Source organism: Echiichthys vipera, assembly GCF_963691815.1.
Source record: "Echiichthys vipera genome assembly, chromosome: 16".
Taxonomy (NCBI): Eukaryota; Metazoa; Chordata; class Actinopteri; order Perciformes; family Trachinidae; genus Echiichthys; species Echiichthys vipera.
Genome location: NC_139841.1, coordinates 29,548,181 through 29,563,752, shown reverse-complemented (window position 1 = coordinate 29,563,752; position 15,572 = coordinate 29,548,181). Strand labels below are relative to the sequence as shown.

At 46.6% G+C, this 15,572-nt stretch overlaps 2 protein-coding genes across 2 annotated transcripts in view; both read left to right on the top strand.

The window, feature by feature from the left end:
* Positions 1 to 431: 431 nt before the first annotated feature.
* helq (helicase, POLQ like) lies at positions 432 to 11,001 on the top strand (the record flags this gene model as incomplete). Its single annotated transcript, XM_083929544.1, has 18 exons — positions 432 to 608; positions 1,230 to 1,887; positions 3,181 to 3,359; positions 4,423 to 4,623; positions 4,697 to 4,769; positions 4,845 to 4,942; positions 5,863 to 5,961; positions 6,231 to 6,376; positions 6,448 to 6,687; positions 6,887 to 7,028; positions 7,375 to 7,479; positions 7,558 to 7,753; positions 7,915 to 8,072; positions 8,164 to 8,262; positions 9,578 to 9,751; positions 9,958 to 10,071; positions 10,172 to 10,306; positions 10,906 to 11,001. The coding sequence occupies 18 exons, from the start codon at positions 432 to 434 to the stop codon at positions 10,999 to 11,001; spliced, it is 3,090 nt and encodes a 1,029-aa protein (XP_083785670.1).
* Positions 11,002 to 14,113: 3,112 nt separating this feature from the next.
* The window catches only part of hpse (heparanase), a gene marked incomplete at its 5' end in the record, with an annotated part of 11,685 nt that continues 10,226 nt past the window's right edge, over positions 14,114 to 15,572 (top strand). The window contains 2 exons of the mRNA XM_083929543.1: positions 14,114 to 14,322; positions 15,094 to 15,221. Of these exons, the coding sequence (XP_083785669.1) occupies positions 14,114 to 14,322; positions 15,094 to 15,221 (337 nt within the window). The remainder of the gene's footprint in view (positions 14,323 to 15,093; positions 15,222 to 15,572) is intronic.

Here is a 15,572-nt window from a genome sequence, read left to right as displayed (position 1 = left end):
AGAATAAAAGTATGAATATTTACAGAATAAAAGTCTGAATATTTACAGAATAAAAGTCTGAATATTTACAGAATAAAAGTCTGAATATTTACAGAATAAAAGTCTGAATATTTACAGAATAAAAGTCTGAATATTAAGAGAATAAAAGTCTGAATATTTAGAGAATAAAAGTCTGAATATTTAGAGTATTAAAGTGTTAATATCTTGATATTAAAGTGGTAATATTTTGAGTATTAAAGCGGTAATATCTTGTGGGAAGGGTCTGATTCTGTGTGGTTTCCCCGCTGACACGATGCTCTCTCTCTCTCTCTCTCTCTCTCTCTCTCTCTCTCTCTCTCTCTCTCTCTCTCTCTCTCTCTCTCTCTCTCTCTCTCTCTCTCTCTCTCTCTCCCCCTCCCTGTCAGCGTCAGGATGCTGCGGCGACAGCAGCGATGAACGCTGGAGACCAGGAAATCCAAATCAAGCGAGTTTCCTCGAGGAAGAGGTCTCGAGACGGCCGCAGGACTCAGCTGACGCCTGCCGGGAAGAGAGGGGGCGGTCCCCGGGTCCAGAAATGTCCTGACGCCCGGAGGCGCCGCAGCATCATGGCTGACGCTCCGGCTGCTGAGGTGTGTTGGTCACAGCTCCATCTAGTGTTTCAAGGTCGTCGTCCCAACAACAAAGTATAAGTCCAGCAGTGGGGTTGCCTGGTTGGTCAGACCCGGCCCAGTAGCTCCAGGAGACCGGAGTCTGTTTGAGCCTGTTTGAACCCGTCCCCTCCAGAAAACCACAGCATCAAAACAAGGATTAGAGGAGTTTGACTGACCGTTAGCGTTAGCCGTTAGCGTTAGCCGTTCCAGCTAAGTGCAGATGAAAGTGATGTTAGCATCAAGGAGCAGCGTAGCCATGTGGGCGTGCGTTTGAATGAGAGCAAAGGCGGAATTTTTTAGGAAAAAAAGTCTCAAAATTGTGACATAAAAGTCGCAGTATCGTCGGAGGTTAGACTCGAACCCGCGGCCTCTGCCTCGAGGACCTTCAGCCTCTTTACACGGGGCGACCGCTGGGACACCGGACGCCCCAGAAGCTTTTCTGTCTCATTAATAATAATAATAATAACAATTATATCATGATAATAACAATAATAATGATTGTGTCGTGTCCCGTTGTTGTGTCCTGTTGTCATGTTCTGTTGTGTCTTGTTGTTGTGTCCTGTTGTGTCCCGTTGTTGTGTCCCGTTGTTGTGTTGACAGTTCTGCAGCGACAGCGAGGACTTGTTCGGGGACTACGACAGCCTCCTGGAGGACAGCTCCCTGCTGGCCAAGCTGGACGACGCTGAGCAGAGCGAACGGCAGCGTGACCTCCAGCGCCCGAACTTCACCGCCCTGCGTCCAGACTCCACCACCCTGCCTCAGGACTTCACCGCCCTGCGTGCGCCCAGAGATGGCGTCCAGAAACCGCCCTGCGCAGACGTCCTCACAGACTCCATCTTGGACCACCTCGGGGACGAACGCTTCGAGGACTTACCAGGCAGCCAGCTCCAGTTTCAAGAGCAAATCCACCAGGAGAGCGCCAAGAGGAGCCGGCTGCAGGGTGGCGACCAAACCTCGACGCCGCTCAGGAACGGCGAGGCCGAGAGAAACCCGGAGGATAAAACCAGGACACGGTCGCGGGCGAGGAGGAGCGTGACGGAGCAGCTGAAGAGGACGATGCTCTGCAACGCAGCAGCTCCCTCCACCGTGTCACGCTCCGCCGCGCTTAAGGAAGCGGTGGTGTCTGAGGAGATCGGCGTCGCCGTGCGGGCCATGGAGACGGTTGGTGCTGAAACCCCCGACCTCGGGCCGTTCTTTGGACTCCCCACCAAAGTGAAGGAGCTGATGCACAAACTGAAGGGCATCAAGGACTTATACGGTGACGCACGCCTCTCTGTTCTCTCAAACTACAGACACAAAATGAAATAATGATGATTTTTTTATTCTTTCCATAAACTCACGAATCATTTAATGTGTAAACTGAAAATCTGTGGACAAAATAAGAGTTTTTACAGAGATAAAAGCAGGAAATATTCACATTTAAGAGGCTGGAATCTGAACATTTGTGCTTTAAAAACGACCAAAATGATCATGGGCTATACGGTGATGTAGTTGTTAGCACTGTTGCCTCACATTGAGAGGGTTCCTGGTTTGAATCTCGGCTGGAGCCCTTCTGTGTGGAGTGTGCATGTCCCCCCCGTGTCTGCGTGGGTTTTCTCCGGGTTCTCCGGTTTCCTCCCACAGTCCAAAGACGTGCAGGTGTTCGGTTCATTGATGACTCTAAATCACCCGTAGGTGTGAATGGTTGTCTGTCTCTGTTCGTCTCTATGTGTCCTGTGATAGACTGGCGTCCTGTCCAGGGTGGACCCCGCCTCACGCCCGATGTCAGCTGGGATCAGCTCCAGCCCCCCAACGACCCCGACAGGGACAAGAGGCTGAAGATGAATGAATGATCATAAAAACAATAATTTAACATTAATTTTCCGTCAGTGGGTTAACTGTTGAAGTTCTACTGATGATGTTAAAATGATCATGTGTTCGTTATGACGGGAACAAAGATCCTGATGAGCTGAGACTCAAAGAAGTCTGAATATTTAAATATAAAAAACAAACAAGTCTGACATTTTTAATTAAAACGTCCGAATATTTCAAACAGGAAGTTGAAATATCTCGAGAACAAACTCTAAATATTTTAGAGAAAAACTGAATATTTCAATAATAATCATATTTTGAAAAATTATCACTGGAAAATTACAATTAATCGGCGTATTATGACAAAAAGAACGGGGGAAAAGTCTAAATATTTTTAGAAAAAAGTCTCAAGATTGTGACAAAAAGTTAAAAAGTCTTATTTTGTCCACAGATTTTTAATTTACTGAGATAAAAACAGGAAATATTCACATTTAAGAAGCTGAAATCTGAACATTTGTGCTTTAAAAACGACTTAAATGATCATAAAAACATTAATTAAACATTAATTAAATCGCTCTAGTGCGGATGAATTGATAAATAAAAGAATCACCTGTTGACTTAGTTCACATTGTTGAGATGAAGCAGACGTTGGAGGATCTGGGCTGCAGGTGGATGTGGACGCAGCCATGCTAGCTGTTCCCCTCTGTTTCCAGTGGTTATGCTAAGCTAACTGCTGCTAACTGTGTGTTTGCTGCTGCAGGTTGGCAGGAGACGTGTCTGAACCTGGACTGTGTGCGGCAGAGGAGGAACCTCATCTACTCTCTCCCCACCAGCGGAGGCAAAACTCTGGTGGCTGAGATCCTGGTCCTCCGCGAGCTGCTGTGCAGGAAGAAAGACTGTGTGTTCATCTTACCGTACATCTCGCTGGTGCAGGAGAAGGTGCGTGAAACTAGTTAAACTAGAACAGGAGAGTCGACGCGTCCTTTACGCTCCCATCTAAACCCGGTTCAGACCACAGACGTCACCGTTGCCAATTCGATCCCACGGTAAAAAAAAGAGTTTCCAAGATCCCATTTACTTAAACATCATCCATCTTCGGCCTCTTGTCCCTGTCGGGGTCGCTGCATCGTGGCTTCAGTGGATCGAATTTCACGGTCATCTGCCTCAAACACAAGTTTAGTTTACATGTCAATGTAACCGTGCTGTGAGAGCGGTTACATTGACATGTAAACTTAGGGCGCCCTCCCACTGTGCCTCCGTCCCGTGCCCCGTGCTTTAGGGTCCTTGTCCCCCCCTCCAGGCCCGTTTGTACTCACACTACCTGGGCCTCGGAGAATGCTTCTTGCTGCCTATACGTCATCACGCCGTAACACGTCACACGCATTGATGACGTCATGGCGATGCGTGGCTTTGTTTCCAGATCTTTCCGTAGACCTCTGAGTTTTTGTGCGTCTTGTCGACTGTTTTTGAATCTTTTCATCGACCAAATCTGCAGTAAACACTCCACCTCCGCATCACACCAACGTGAACCTTTCACCGCCATTGTTTGAAATGTCCGCGCATGGTCCCTCCTTCTTTTTTCTACGTCCCAACAGGCGCACAGGAAATGACCTCAGAACCGCCGTAGGCCTCGTGCTCGTACACGTGCGCACGCTCGTGCTCATACACGTGCAAACATGCTTTACTAAAGCCCACCTATCTCAGGCGGGCCGTGGACGGCAAGCTGGCCGCAGTTATGTGCAGAGCGGTTGCACTCACACTGGTCAAAGGAACCAGACTTTAGCCGAAAAACCAGTTGGCGCTGTGCGGAAGGACGGTGTGAGTGCGCCCTTAGTGATCATATGGAGATGTACCAACTGCTACAAGGTGTCAGCTGCATAAAAATGTGTTATAATAAGGATATTATTCATGTTTAGAGTGAACGGATGAGGACCAGGAGCGGAGCCTTGTGGGACACCTTTCCCCAACGCTCTGTCTGAACCTGTGTGTGGTTTTCCTGCAGGTCCGCGGGTTGGCGAGCTTCGGCCTGGAGCTGGGCTTCATGGTGGAGGAGTACGCCGGCAGTAAGGGCCGGTTTCCTCCAGTGAAGCGGAGGAACAAGAGGTCGGTGTACGTCGCCACGATAGAGAAAGCCCACAGCCTCGTCAACTCTCTGATCGAGGCCGGCAGGATGGACGACCTGGGGCTGGTGGTGGTGGACGAGGTGCGCCCCGGTTCTGATGAAAGGTGGCGTGAAGGTGGCGTCTGAGAGGCTTAACGTGACCTTTGTGTTGCAGCTTCACATGTTGGGCGACGGCAGCAGAGGAGCGGTGATCGAGATGACGCTGGCCAAAGTCCTCTACGTGTCCCGTGAGTCTCGTCACCTTTAAAGTGTTGAACCTTTAAAAACGTTTTAAATGAATAATCCTAATCTGCTGTTTCCAGAGATGACGCAGATTATTGGGATGAGCGCGACTCTGGGGAACATCGGAGACCTGCAGACGTTTCTCAGAGCGGAGAACTACAGCGACGACTTCAGACCCGTGAGTCGACCACACCTTTAACCTTTAACCTTTAACCTTTAACCTTTAACCTTTAACCTCAAACTGGGCTGTTTAACCTAAAAACCCTTCATCAAACCCTAAATCCAACCCTCCAACCCTCAATCTTGCCATTCATTCATCCATCCAATCATCCAACTCTTCATCCAACCGTCCATCCAACCATTCACCCAACCATTCACCCAACCCTCCGCCCAACCATTCGTCCAACCATTCGTCCAACCCTCCATCCAACCATTCATCCAACATTCGTCCAACCCTTTATCGCACTCTTCATCCAACTCTTCATCCAACCCTCCGTCCAACCATTTGTCCAACTCTTCATCCAACCCTTCATCCAACCCTCCGTCCAACCATTCATCCAACCATTCGTCCAACCCTCCGTCCAACCCTTCATCCAACCCTCCGTCCAACCATTCGTCCAACCATTCATCCAACCATTCGTCCAACCCTCCGTCCAACCCTTCATCCAACCCTCCGTCCAACCATTCGTCCAACCATTCGTCCAACCATTCGTCCAACCCTCCATCCAACCATTCATCCAACATTCGTCCAACCCTTTATCGCACTCTTCATCCAACTCTTCATCCAACCATTCGTCCAACCCTTCTTTAAGTTAAAGAAACACCTCTTACTGCGTTGATGACGTATTCACCGGATTTTCCGTATTGGTTCATCAGCAGCAGCACATCGGGACATAAATGTGCGAAGTAAACGTGTGTTTGAGTTTAAAGTATAAACTTAACCAGAGGTCTGAGTTTAAAGTATAAACTTAACCGCAGGTCTGAGTTTAAAGTATAAACTTAACCACAGGTCTGAGTTTAAAGTATAAACTTAACCACAGGTCTGAGTTTAAAGTATAAACGTAACCGCGTGTCTGAGTTTGGTTGTGTGATTTTCAGGTGGAGCTGAAGGAGTTTGTTAAACTGAACGACAGCATTTATGAAGTCGACCCAAAGGAAGAGGCGTGTTTCCGGTTCTCACGTCCTCTCAACTACAAGGTAAATACGCTCTGAACGTGTCTGTGTGTCTGTCTGTCTGTGTGTCTGTGTGTCTGTCTGTCTGTCTGTCTGTGTGTCTGTGTGTCTGTCTGTCTGTGTGTCTGTCTGTGTGTCTGTCTGAGTGTCTGTCTGTCTGTGTGTCTGTCTGAGTGTCTGTCTGTCTGTCTGTTTTTAAAGTGGCTGTATGAACAGTAAACATCGTCCCTGATGATGATGACGATGATGAAGCTCACACTAATGTTCCCGTGCCCCCCCCCCCCCCCCCTCAGTACTCCAGCTCCATGCAGAAGATGGATCCGGATCACATCATCGCTCTGGTGACTGAAGTCATCCCAACACATTCCTGCCTCGTCTTCTGTCCGACCAAGAAGAACTGTGAGAACGTGGCAGCGATGATCTGCAAACACCTGAAAGAGTGAGTGACCCTGACGCCGCTCGTCTTCTGTCTGCCGCCGGCTCTTCTGACGCCCGTGTCCTCGTTCTCAGGGACTTCCTGCAGCTCAGGGAGGCGGAGAAAGCCGTCCTCCTGCAGGAGCTGAGGGACAGCGGGAAGGGCTCGATGTGTCCGGTGCTCAGGAGGACGGTGCCGTACGGTCTGGCCTATCACCACAGCGGACTGACCTCCGAGGAGAGGAAGCTGGTCGAGGAGGCGTACTCCAGCGGCGTGCTCTGCCTCCTCGCCTGCACCTCCACCCTGGCTGCAGGGATCAACCTCCCGGCCCGCAGGTGAAACACCAGCAGATTAACAAAGTTCACATTGATAAATATTAACTTAGATATAAAGATATTCTGAGATTTTTCCCCCGTCTCTGTAAATATAATTTTAGCTAACACGGTGCTAACACGCCGTGGCTGAGCGCAGAGTCTCATGTTGTGATGTGTCATCGAGTGTGTTCGGAGTTTAACCCCGGTGTCGTCCCGTCAGAGTGATCCTGCGCTCGCCGTACGTGGCCACAGACTTCCTGAAGAGGAGTCAGTACAAACAGATGGTGGGCCGCGCCGGGCGAGCCGGCATCGACACCGTGGGAGAGAGCATCCTCATCCTGCAGGAGAAGGACCGACACACGGTAACTGTACCGCCAACTACAACAGCCAGAATGGAACAGTCCACTGATCCATAACCATGTTTTATGATGATTCGACTGAGACATCGGCAGAATCAGACTCTCCGAGCGAATCCTTCAATAGTCGTGTGTTCGGGGTCACCCCTTAATGTCCATATATGATATTATATATTATATAATATCATAATATTGTGGATCTGGGCCTTTAGAGTGAAAGAAAGTGATCGTCACTAACTGAAGTCAGAGAAAAGCAGCAAATCTTCCCATCGGAGCGTCTGGAGCGACACATTTCTGCCGTCACTCACATGAACGTGTGCAGCGATGTTGAACTGTGTGTGTGTGTCCTCAGGCTAAAGCGCTGCTGTGCGCCCCCATGGAGAACTGCTACAGTCAGCTGATGCTGGACGATGGGAGAGGCCTCCCCAGTCTCATCCTGTCCCTCGTCGGACTCAAAGTAAACCTCTTCTTTGATTCCACTTTATCTCCACGCAGACGTGTGTGAGTCTGAAGACGAGCGTGTGTGTGTCTGCAGATCGCCACGACCTCGGACCAGGTGAGGGACTTCCTGAGCGGGACGCTGCTGTCCGTGCAGCAGCAGCATCTGTGCGCGGAGACGAGTCTGACGGAGACGCTGCGGCGCTGCGTCGACCTCCTGACGGACAAACGCCTCATCACCGCGGACGCTCAGAGTCTGCAGGTCACCGCGCTGGGACGGGCCACGTTTAAAGGTGAGACTCTCGTCTGTGCGTCCGGTTCATCTGGACCCAGAGAACCCGTTTACGTTCATCTGGACCCAGAGAACCCGTTTAAGTTCATCTGGACCCAGAGAACCTGTTTAGGTTCATCTGGACCGCGTGGACCCGTGGTTAATCCCCTGTTCTGTCCCCAGGCTCGGTGGACCTGACCTACAGTGACGTGCTGTACCGGGACCTCTCTGCAGGTCTGGAGGCTCTGCTGCTGAACAGCTTCCTGCACCTGGTCTACCTGGTGACGCCGTACGACATGACCGCGCAGGTCAAACCCGACTGGATGCTGTTCTTCAGACAGGTACCAGCCGCCGCCGCTCGTCCAAGGTGCCTCTTTCTCTCAGACGCAGACGCACACGGTGGTTGTTGTTGTTGTTGTTTGTCTGTTTCAGTTCACACTGCTGTCGGCCGCAGAGCAGAAGATGTCCGCCGCCATCGGCGTCCCCGAGAGCTTCGTCGCCCGGAAGGCTGCAGGTCAGACGGTGAGAAAGGTGAGAACGCCACACACAGGGGGTGTTATTGTTGTTGTTTATAATGTAAACATGTTGTTGTTGTCTCAGAGCGTCAACATGTTGTTGTTGTCGTCGTCTCAGAGCGTAAACATGTTGTTGTTGTTGTTGTTGTCTCAGAGCGTGAACATGTTGTTGTTGTTGTTGTTGTTTCAGAGTGTGAACATGTTGTTGTTGTTGTTGTCTCAGAGCGTAAACATGTTGTTGTTGTTGTTGTTGTCTCAGAGCGTGAACATGTTGTTGTTGTTGTTGTCTCAGAGCGTGAACATGTTGTTGTTGTTGTTGTTGTTTCAGAGTGTGAACATGTTGTTGTTGTTGTTGTTGTCTCAGAGCGTGAACATGTTGTTGTTGTTGTTGTTGTCTCAGAGCGTGAACACGTTGTTGTTGTTGTTGTTGTTGTCTCAGAGCGTGAACATGTTGTTGTTGTTGTTGTTGTCTCAGAGCGTGAACATGTTGTTGTTGTTGTTGTCTCAGAGCGTGAACATGTTGTTGTTGTTGTTGTCTCAGAGCGTGAACACGTTGTTGTTGTTGTTGTTGTTGTCTCAGAGCGTGAACATGTTGTTGTTGTTGTGTCAGAGCGTGAACATGTTGTTGTTGTTGTGTCAGAGCGTGAACATGTTGTTGTTGTTGTTGTTGTTGTCTCAGAGCGTGAACATGTTGTTGTTGTTGTTGTTGTGGTCTCAGAGCGTGAACATGTTGTTGTTGTTGTTGTTGTTGTGGTCTCAGAGCGTGAACACGTTGTTGTTGTTGTTGTTGTTGTTGTTGTCTCAGAGCGTGAACATGTTGTTGTTGTTGTGTCAGAGCGTGAACATGTTGTTGTTGTTGTGTCAGAGCGTGAACATGTTGTTGTTGTTGTTGTTGTGGTCTCAGAGCGTGAACATGTTGTTGTTGTTGTTGTTGTGGTCTCAGAGCGTGAACATGTTGTTGTTGTTGTTGTTGTTGTGGTCTCAGAGCGTGAACACGTTGTTGTTGTTGTTGTTGTTGTTGTTGTCTCAGAGCGTGAACATGTTGTTGTTGTTGTGTCAGAGCGTGAACATGTTGTTGTTGTTGTGTCAGAGCGTGAACATGTTGTTGTTGTTGTGGTCTCAGAGCGTGAACATGTTGTTGTTGTTGTTGTTGTTGTCTCAGAGCGTGAACATGGCGGCGGTCAGCAGGATGTACCTCGCCCTCGTGCTCTTCTCTCTGCTGTTGTCTCAGAGCGTGAACATGTTGTTGTTGTTGTTGTTGTCTCAGCGTGAACATGTTGTTGTTGTGTCCGAGCGTGAACATGTTGTTGTTGTTGTTGTTGTTGTGTCAGAGCGTGAACATGGCGGCGGTGAGCAGGATGTACCTCGCCCTCGTGCTCTTCTCTCTGCTGAAGGAAACAAACGTTTGGAGCGTGTCAGAAAAGTTCCAGTTGAGTCGCGGCTTCGTCCAGAGTTTGCTGAGCTCGGCGTCGGCCTTCTGCTCCTGCGTGCTGCACTTCACACAGGTGCCACGTTTACTGTTATTATACTTTATTATTATTATTATTATTATTATTATTATTATTGTTATTATTAAACATTATTATTATTAAACATTATTATATTAAATATATATAATGTAAAGTGTTGTCGTGGTGCGTTCAGGAGCTGTTGTATTAAACATTATTATATTAAATATATATAATGTAAAGTGTTGTCGTGGTGCGTTCAGGAGCTGCAGGAGCTGTGGCCGTTCCGGGCGCTGCTGGAGGAACTGACCCGCAGACTGAGCTACTGCGTCACGGCTGAACTCATCCCTCTGATGGAGGTCACCGGGGTCACGGAGGTCAGAGGTCACCGCCGCTCATCCAATCATATCATTATTAATATAATAATACTATAATAAAGAAAATAAAAATATAATGACGTTGTGTGTTTGTGTCCAGTCTCGAGCGAAGCAGCTGTTTGGCGCCGGGTATAAAACGCTGACTCACCTGGCGAACGCCGACGCGTCGCTTCTCTGCAAGACGATAGAAAACCTGAACAGGACACGAGCCAATCAGATCGTAGCGTCGGCCAAAGTGAGTGTTCACCTGTTTACACCTACGGAGGCTCGCAGAGGCCAAAATACATCACTGATTATTAAGTAAATCACTTAAATAATGTGTGTGTGTGTGTGTGTGGGTGTGTGTGTGTGTGTGTCTCTGTCCCTGTGTGTGTGTGTGTGTGTGCGTCTGTCCCTGTGTGTGTGTGTGCGTGTGTGTCCGTGTGTGTGTCCCTGTGTGTGTGTGTGTGTGTGTGTGTGTGTGTGTGTGTGTGTGTCTGTCCCCGTGTGTCTCCCTGTGTGTGTGTGTGCGCGTGTGTCCCTGTGTGTGTGTGTGTGTGTGTGTGTGTGTCTGTGTGTGTGTGTGTGTGTGTGTGTGGGTGTGTGTGTCTCTGTCCCTGTGTGTGTGTGTTTCCCTGTGTGTGTGTGTGTGTGTGTGTGTCTCTGTCCCTGTGTGTGTCTGTCCCTGTGTGTGTGTGTGTGTGTGTGTGTGTGTGTGTGTGTGTGTGTGTGTGTGTGTGTGTGTGTGTGTGTGTGTGTGTCTCTCTCTCCCTGTGTGTGTGTGTGTGTGTGTGTGTGAGTGTGTGTGTGTGTGTGTGTGTCTGTCCGTGTGTGTGTGTGTGTGTGTGTGTGCAGATGCTGCTCACTGAGAGAGCTGCAGCTCTCCAGGATGAGGTCGACGAGCTGCTGCAGCTGAAATCTTCAGATTTTCCGTCAGAAACGAAACTTTAACGTTTTATTAAAATAAAGAATCAAAGTGACGCAGACGAGATTATTTAAGTTTTTAACAATAAAAAACAAAACTCAAGAGATTTAAAGTCTGTTTATTTATGAAACCAGAAGAAATCAGAGGAATTTAACCTGAAGAAACAGATTCTGCAAAACGTGAGTAAATAACAAAATATCTCAGCTCCAGCCTCTGGTCCTGGATCAGGTCTCAGGGGCAGCAGCTCCAGCCTCTGATCCTGGATCAGGTCTCAGGGGCAGCAGCTCCAGCCTCTGATCCTGGATCAGGTCTCAGGGGCAGCAGCTCCAGCCTCTGATCCTGGATCAGGTCTCAGGGGCAGCAGCTCCAGCCTCTGATCCTGGATCAGGTCTCAGGGGCAGCAGCTCCAGCCTCTGATCCTGGATCAGGTCTCAGGGGCAGCAGCTCCAGACTCTGGTCCTGGATCAGGTCTCAGGGGCAGCAGCTCCAGCCTCTGGTCCTGGATCAGGTCTCAGGGGCAGCAGCTCCAGCCTCTGGTCCTGGATCAGGTCTCAGGGGCAGCAGCTCCAGCCTCTGGTCCTGGATCAGGTCTCAGGGGCAGCAGCTCCAGCCTCTGATCCTGGATCAGGTCTCAGGGGCAGCAGCTCCAGCCTCTGGTCCTGGATCAGGTCTCAGGGGCAGCAGCTCCAGCCTCTGATCCTGGATCAGGTCTCAGGGGAAGCAGCTCCAGCCTCTGATCCTGGATCAGGTCTCAGGGGCAGCAGCTCCAGCCTCTGATCCTGGATCAGGTCTCAGGGGCAGCAGCTCCAGCCTCTGATCCTGGATCAGGTCTCAGGGGCAGCAGCTCCAGCAGGGACCCCAAACTTCCCTTTCCCGGGCCACATTAACCAGCTCTAACTGGGGGATCCTGAGGCGTTCCCAGGCCAGTGTGGAGATCTAATCTCTCCACCTGGTCCTGGGTCTTCCCCGAGGCCTCCTCCCAGCTGGACGTGCCTGGAACACCTCCCTAGGGAGGCGCCCAGGGTTCATCCTTACTTTATAATTAATATTATTATGTTTAGTACATTTAATGATTTTTTTTTGCATCTTGTCAGAGTTGATCTTCCGTATTTATTGTCTGCACTTTGTCAGAGTTGGTCTTCCGTATTAATTGTCTGCACTTTGTCAGAGTTGGTCTTCTGTATTTATTGTTTGCACTTTGTCAGAGTTGGTCTTCCATATTTATTGTTTGCACTTTGTCAGAGTTGGTCTTCTGTATTTATTGATTGCACTTTGTCAGAGTTGGTCTTCTGTATTTATTGTTTGCATCTTGTCAGAGTTGGTCTTCCGTATTTATTGTTTGCACTTTGTCAGAGTTGGTCTTCCGTATTTATTGTTTGCACTTTGTCAGAGTTGGTCTTCCATATTTATTGTTTGCATCTTGTCAGAGTTGGTCTTCTGTATTTATTGTTTGCACTTTGTCAGAGTTGGTCTTCCGTATTTATTGTTTGCATGTTGTCAGAGTTGGTCTTCCGTACTTTTTGTTTGCACTTTGTCAGAGTTGGTCTTCTGTATTTATTGTTTGCATGTTGTCAGAGTTGATCTTCCATATTTATTGTTTGCTTCTTGTCAGAGTTGGTCTTCTGTATTTATTGTTTGCACTTTGTCGGAGTTGGTCTTCCGTATTTATTGTTTGCACGTTGTCAGAGTTGATCTTCTGTATTTATTGATTGCATGTTGTCAGAGTTGGTCTTCCATATTTATTGTTTGCACGTTGTCAGAGTTGATCCTCCATATTTATTGTTTGCACTTTGTCAGAGTTGGTCTTCCATATTTATTGTTTGCATGTTGTCAGAGTTGATCTTCCGTATTTATTGTTTGCACTTTGTCAGAGTTGGTCTTCCGTATTTATTGTCTGCACTTTGTCAGAGTTGGTCTTCCGTATTTATTGTTTGCACTTTGTCAGAGTTGGTCTTCTGTATTTATTGTTTGCACTTTGTCAGAGTTGGTCTTCCGTATTTATTGTCTGCACTTTGTCAGAGTTGATCTTCCGTATTTATTGTTTGCACTTTGTCAGAGTTGATCTTCCGTATTTATTGTTTGCACTTTGTCAGAGTTGATCTTCCGTATTTATTGTTTGCATGTTGTCAGAGTTGGTCTTCTGTATTTATTGTTTGCACTTTGTCAGAGTTGGTCTTCCGTATTTATTGTTTGCACTTTGTCAGAGTTGGTCTTCCGTATTTATTGTTTGCACTTTGTCAGAGTTGGTCTTCCGTATTTATTGTTTGCACTTTGTCAGAGTTGGTCTTCCGTATTTATTGTCTGCACTTTGTCAGAGTTGGTCTTCTGTATTTATTGTCTGCACTTTGTCAGAGTTGATCCTCCATATTTATTGTTTGCACTTTGTCAGAGTTGGTCTTCCATATTTATTGTTTGCATGTTGTCAGAGTTGATCTTCCGTATTTATTGTTTGCACTTTGTCAGAGTTGGTCTTCCGTATTTATTGTCTGCACTTTGTCAGAGTTGGTCTTCCGTATTTATTGTTTGCACTTTGTCAGAGTTGGTCTTCTGTATTTATTGTTTGCACTTTGTCAGAGTTGATCTTCCGTATTTATTGTTTGCACTTTGTCAGAGTTGATCTTCCGTATTTATTGTTTGCATGTTGTCAGAGTTGGTCTTCTGTATTTATTGTTTGCACTTTGTCAGAGTTGGTCTTCTGGATTTATTGTTTGCACTTTGTCAGAGTTGATCTTCCGTATTTATTGTTTGCACTTTGTCAGAGTTGATCTTCCGTATTTATTGTTTGCACTTTGTCAGAGTTGGTCTTCCGTATTTATTGTTTGCACTTTGTCAGAGTTGGTCTTCTGTATTTATTGTTTGCACTTTGTCAGAGTTGATCTTCCGTATTTGTTGTTTGCACTTTGTCAGAGTTGGTCTTCCGTATTTATTGTTTGCACTTTGTCAGAGTTGGTCTTCCGTATTTATTGTTTGCACTTTGTCAGAGTTGGTCTTCCGTATTTATTGTTTGCACTTTGTCAGAGTTGGTCTTCCGTATTTATTGTTTGCACTTTGTCAGAGTTGGTCTTCCGTATTTACTCGGTTGTAAACAGAAGGTGCCGGAAGTGCAGCGCGTGCTCGGACCCTCAGTCTGCTGTGATGATGACGTGCGTCGGGCTGCTGCTGGTCCTGGTTCAGGTCCAGGTCTGGTTCCGGTCCGGGTCAGGACTCGTCCCCCGGGACCAGGACCGGAGCTCCGCCGCGGTGGAGGCGGATTTAACGGCCGTGGTTCGGCGCGTGGACCCGCGGTTCCTGTCCGTCACCGTGGACGCGAGTTTGGCTGCGGACGGGAAGTTCCTGCTGCTGCTCAGGTGATTTTCACAATAAAGTTTAAATTACACTTAAAACTTTAATGTTTAACACTTTTACACTTTAATCTTTCAATGTTTCACAATAAAACTTTAAATTAAACTTTAATGTTTCAAAATAAAGTTTAAATTACACTTTAAACTTTATAGTTTCAGAGTTTCACAATAAAACTTTTATTTAAACTTTAAATTACACTTTTATGTTTCACAATAAAAGTTTAAATTACACTTAAAACTTTAATGTTTAACACTTTTACACTTTAATCTTTCAATGTTTCACAATAAAACTTTTAATTACACTTTAATCTTTCAATGTTTCACAATAAAAGTTTAAATTACACTTTAATCTTTCAATGTTTCACAATAAAAGTTTAAATTACACTTTAATCTTTCAATGTTTCACAATAAAAGTTTCAGAGTTTCAAAATAAAACTTTAATGTTTCACAATAAAACTTCAGAATAAAGCAGATGTTTTTGGTTTTAGGCTTAAATCCTGTAACTTCCTCATAAATCTGTTTTAAATCCTTTAAGTCCAGAGTTATTACATTTATATTAATATAAATATTTATATAAATATTTATGAGTTTGGAGGAAACGAGCGTTTGTGTTTTTATTAAAAGCTTTAAAAAGATTTTTCAGAATAAATAAACTTTAAAAACCATCCGTCATTTTCTCCGTCCTCTTAAATACAGTGAAGAGTCAAAGCATGAATATAGAAATATATACGTATATAAAAGTATAAACATATAAACATAAAGGTGTTATTTGTGCAGCGCTCCAAAGGTGCGGGCGCTGGCGAAGGCGCTGACTCCGGCGTTTCTGAGGTTCGGAGGAACCAGACAAGACTTCATGGAGTTCAGCCCGCGGAGGATTCAGCCGCAGTCTGGGGACGACACCGCAGGTGCTCCTGAAACAGGATCATAACAATAACTGTCATAATATTATAATAATTATAATAATGTGCTGGTTTTGCATCTATTTTTAGTCATTTTGCATCTTTTTGTGGAGGTTTTGCATCTATTTTTAGTCATTTTGCATCTTTTTGTGCTGGTTTTGCATCTATTTTTAGTCATTTTGCATCTTTTTGTGGTGGTTTTGCATCTATTTTTAGTCATTTTGCATCTTTTTGTGCTGGTTTTGCATCTATTTTTAGTCATTTTGCATCTTTTTGTGCTGGTTTTGCATCTTTTTTAGTCATTTTGCATCTTTTTGTGCTGGTTTTGCATCTATTTTTAGTCATTTTGCATCTTTT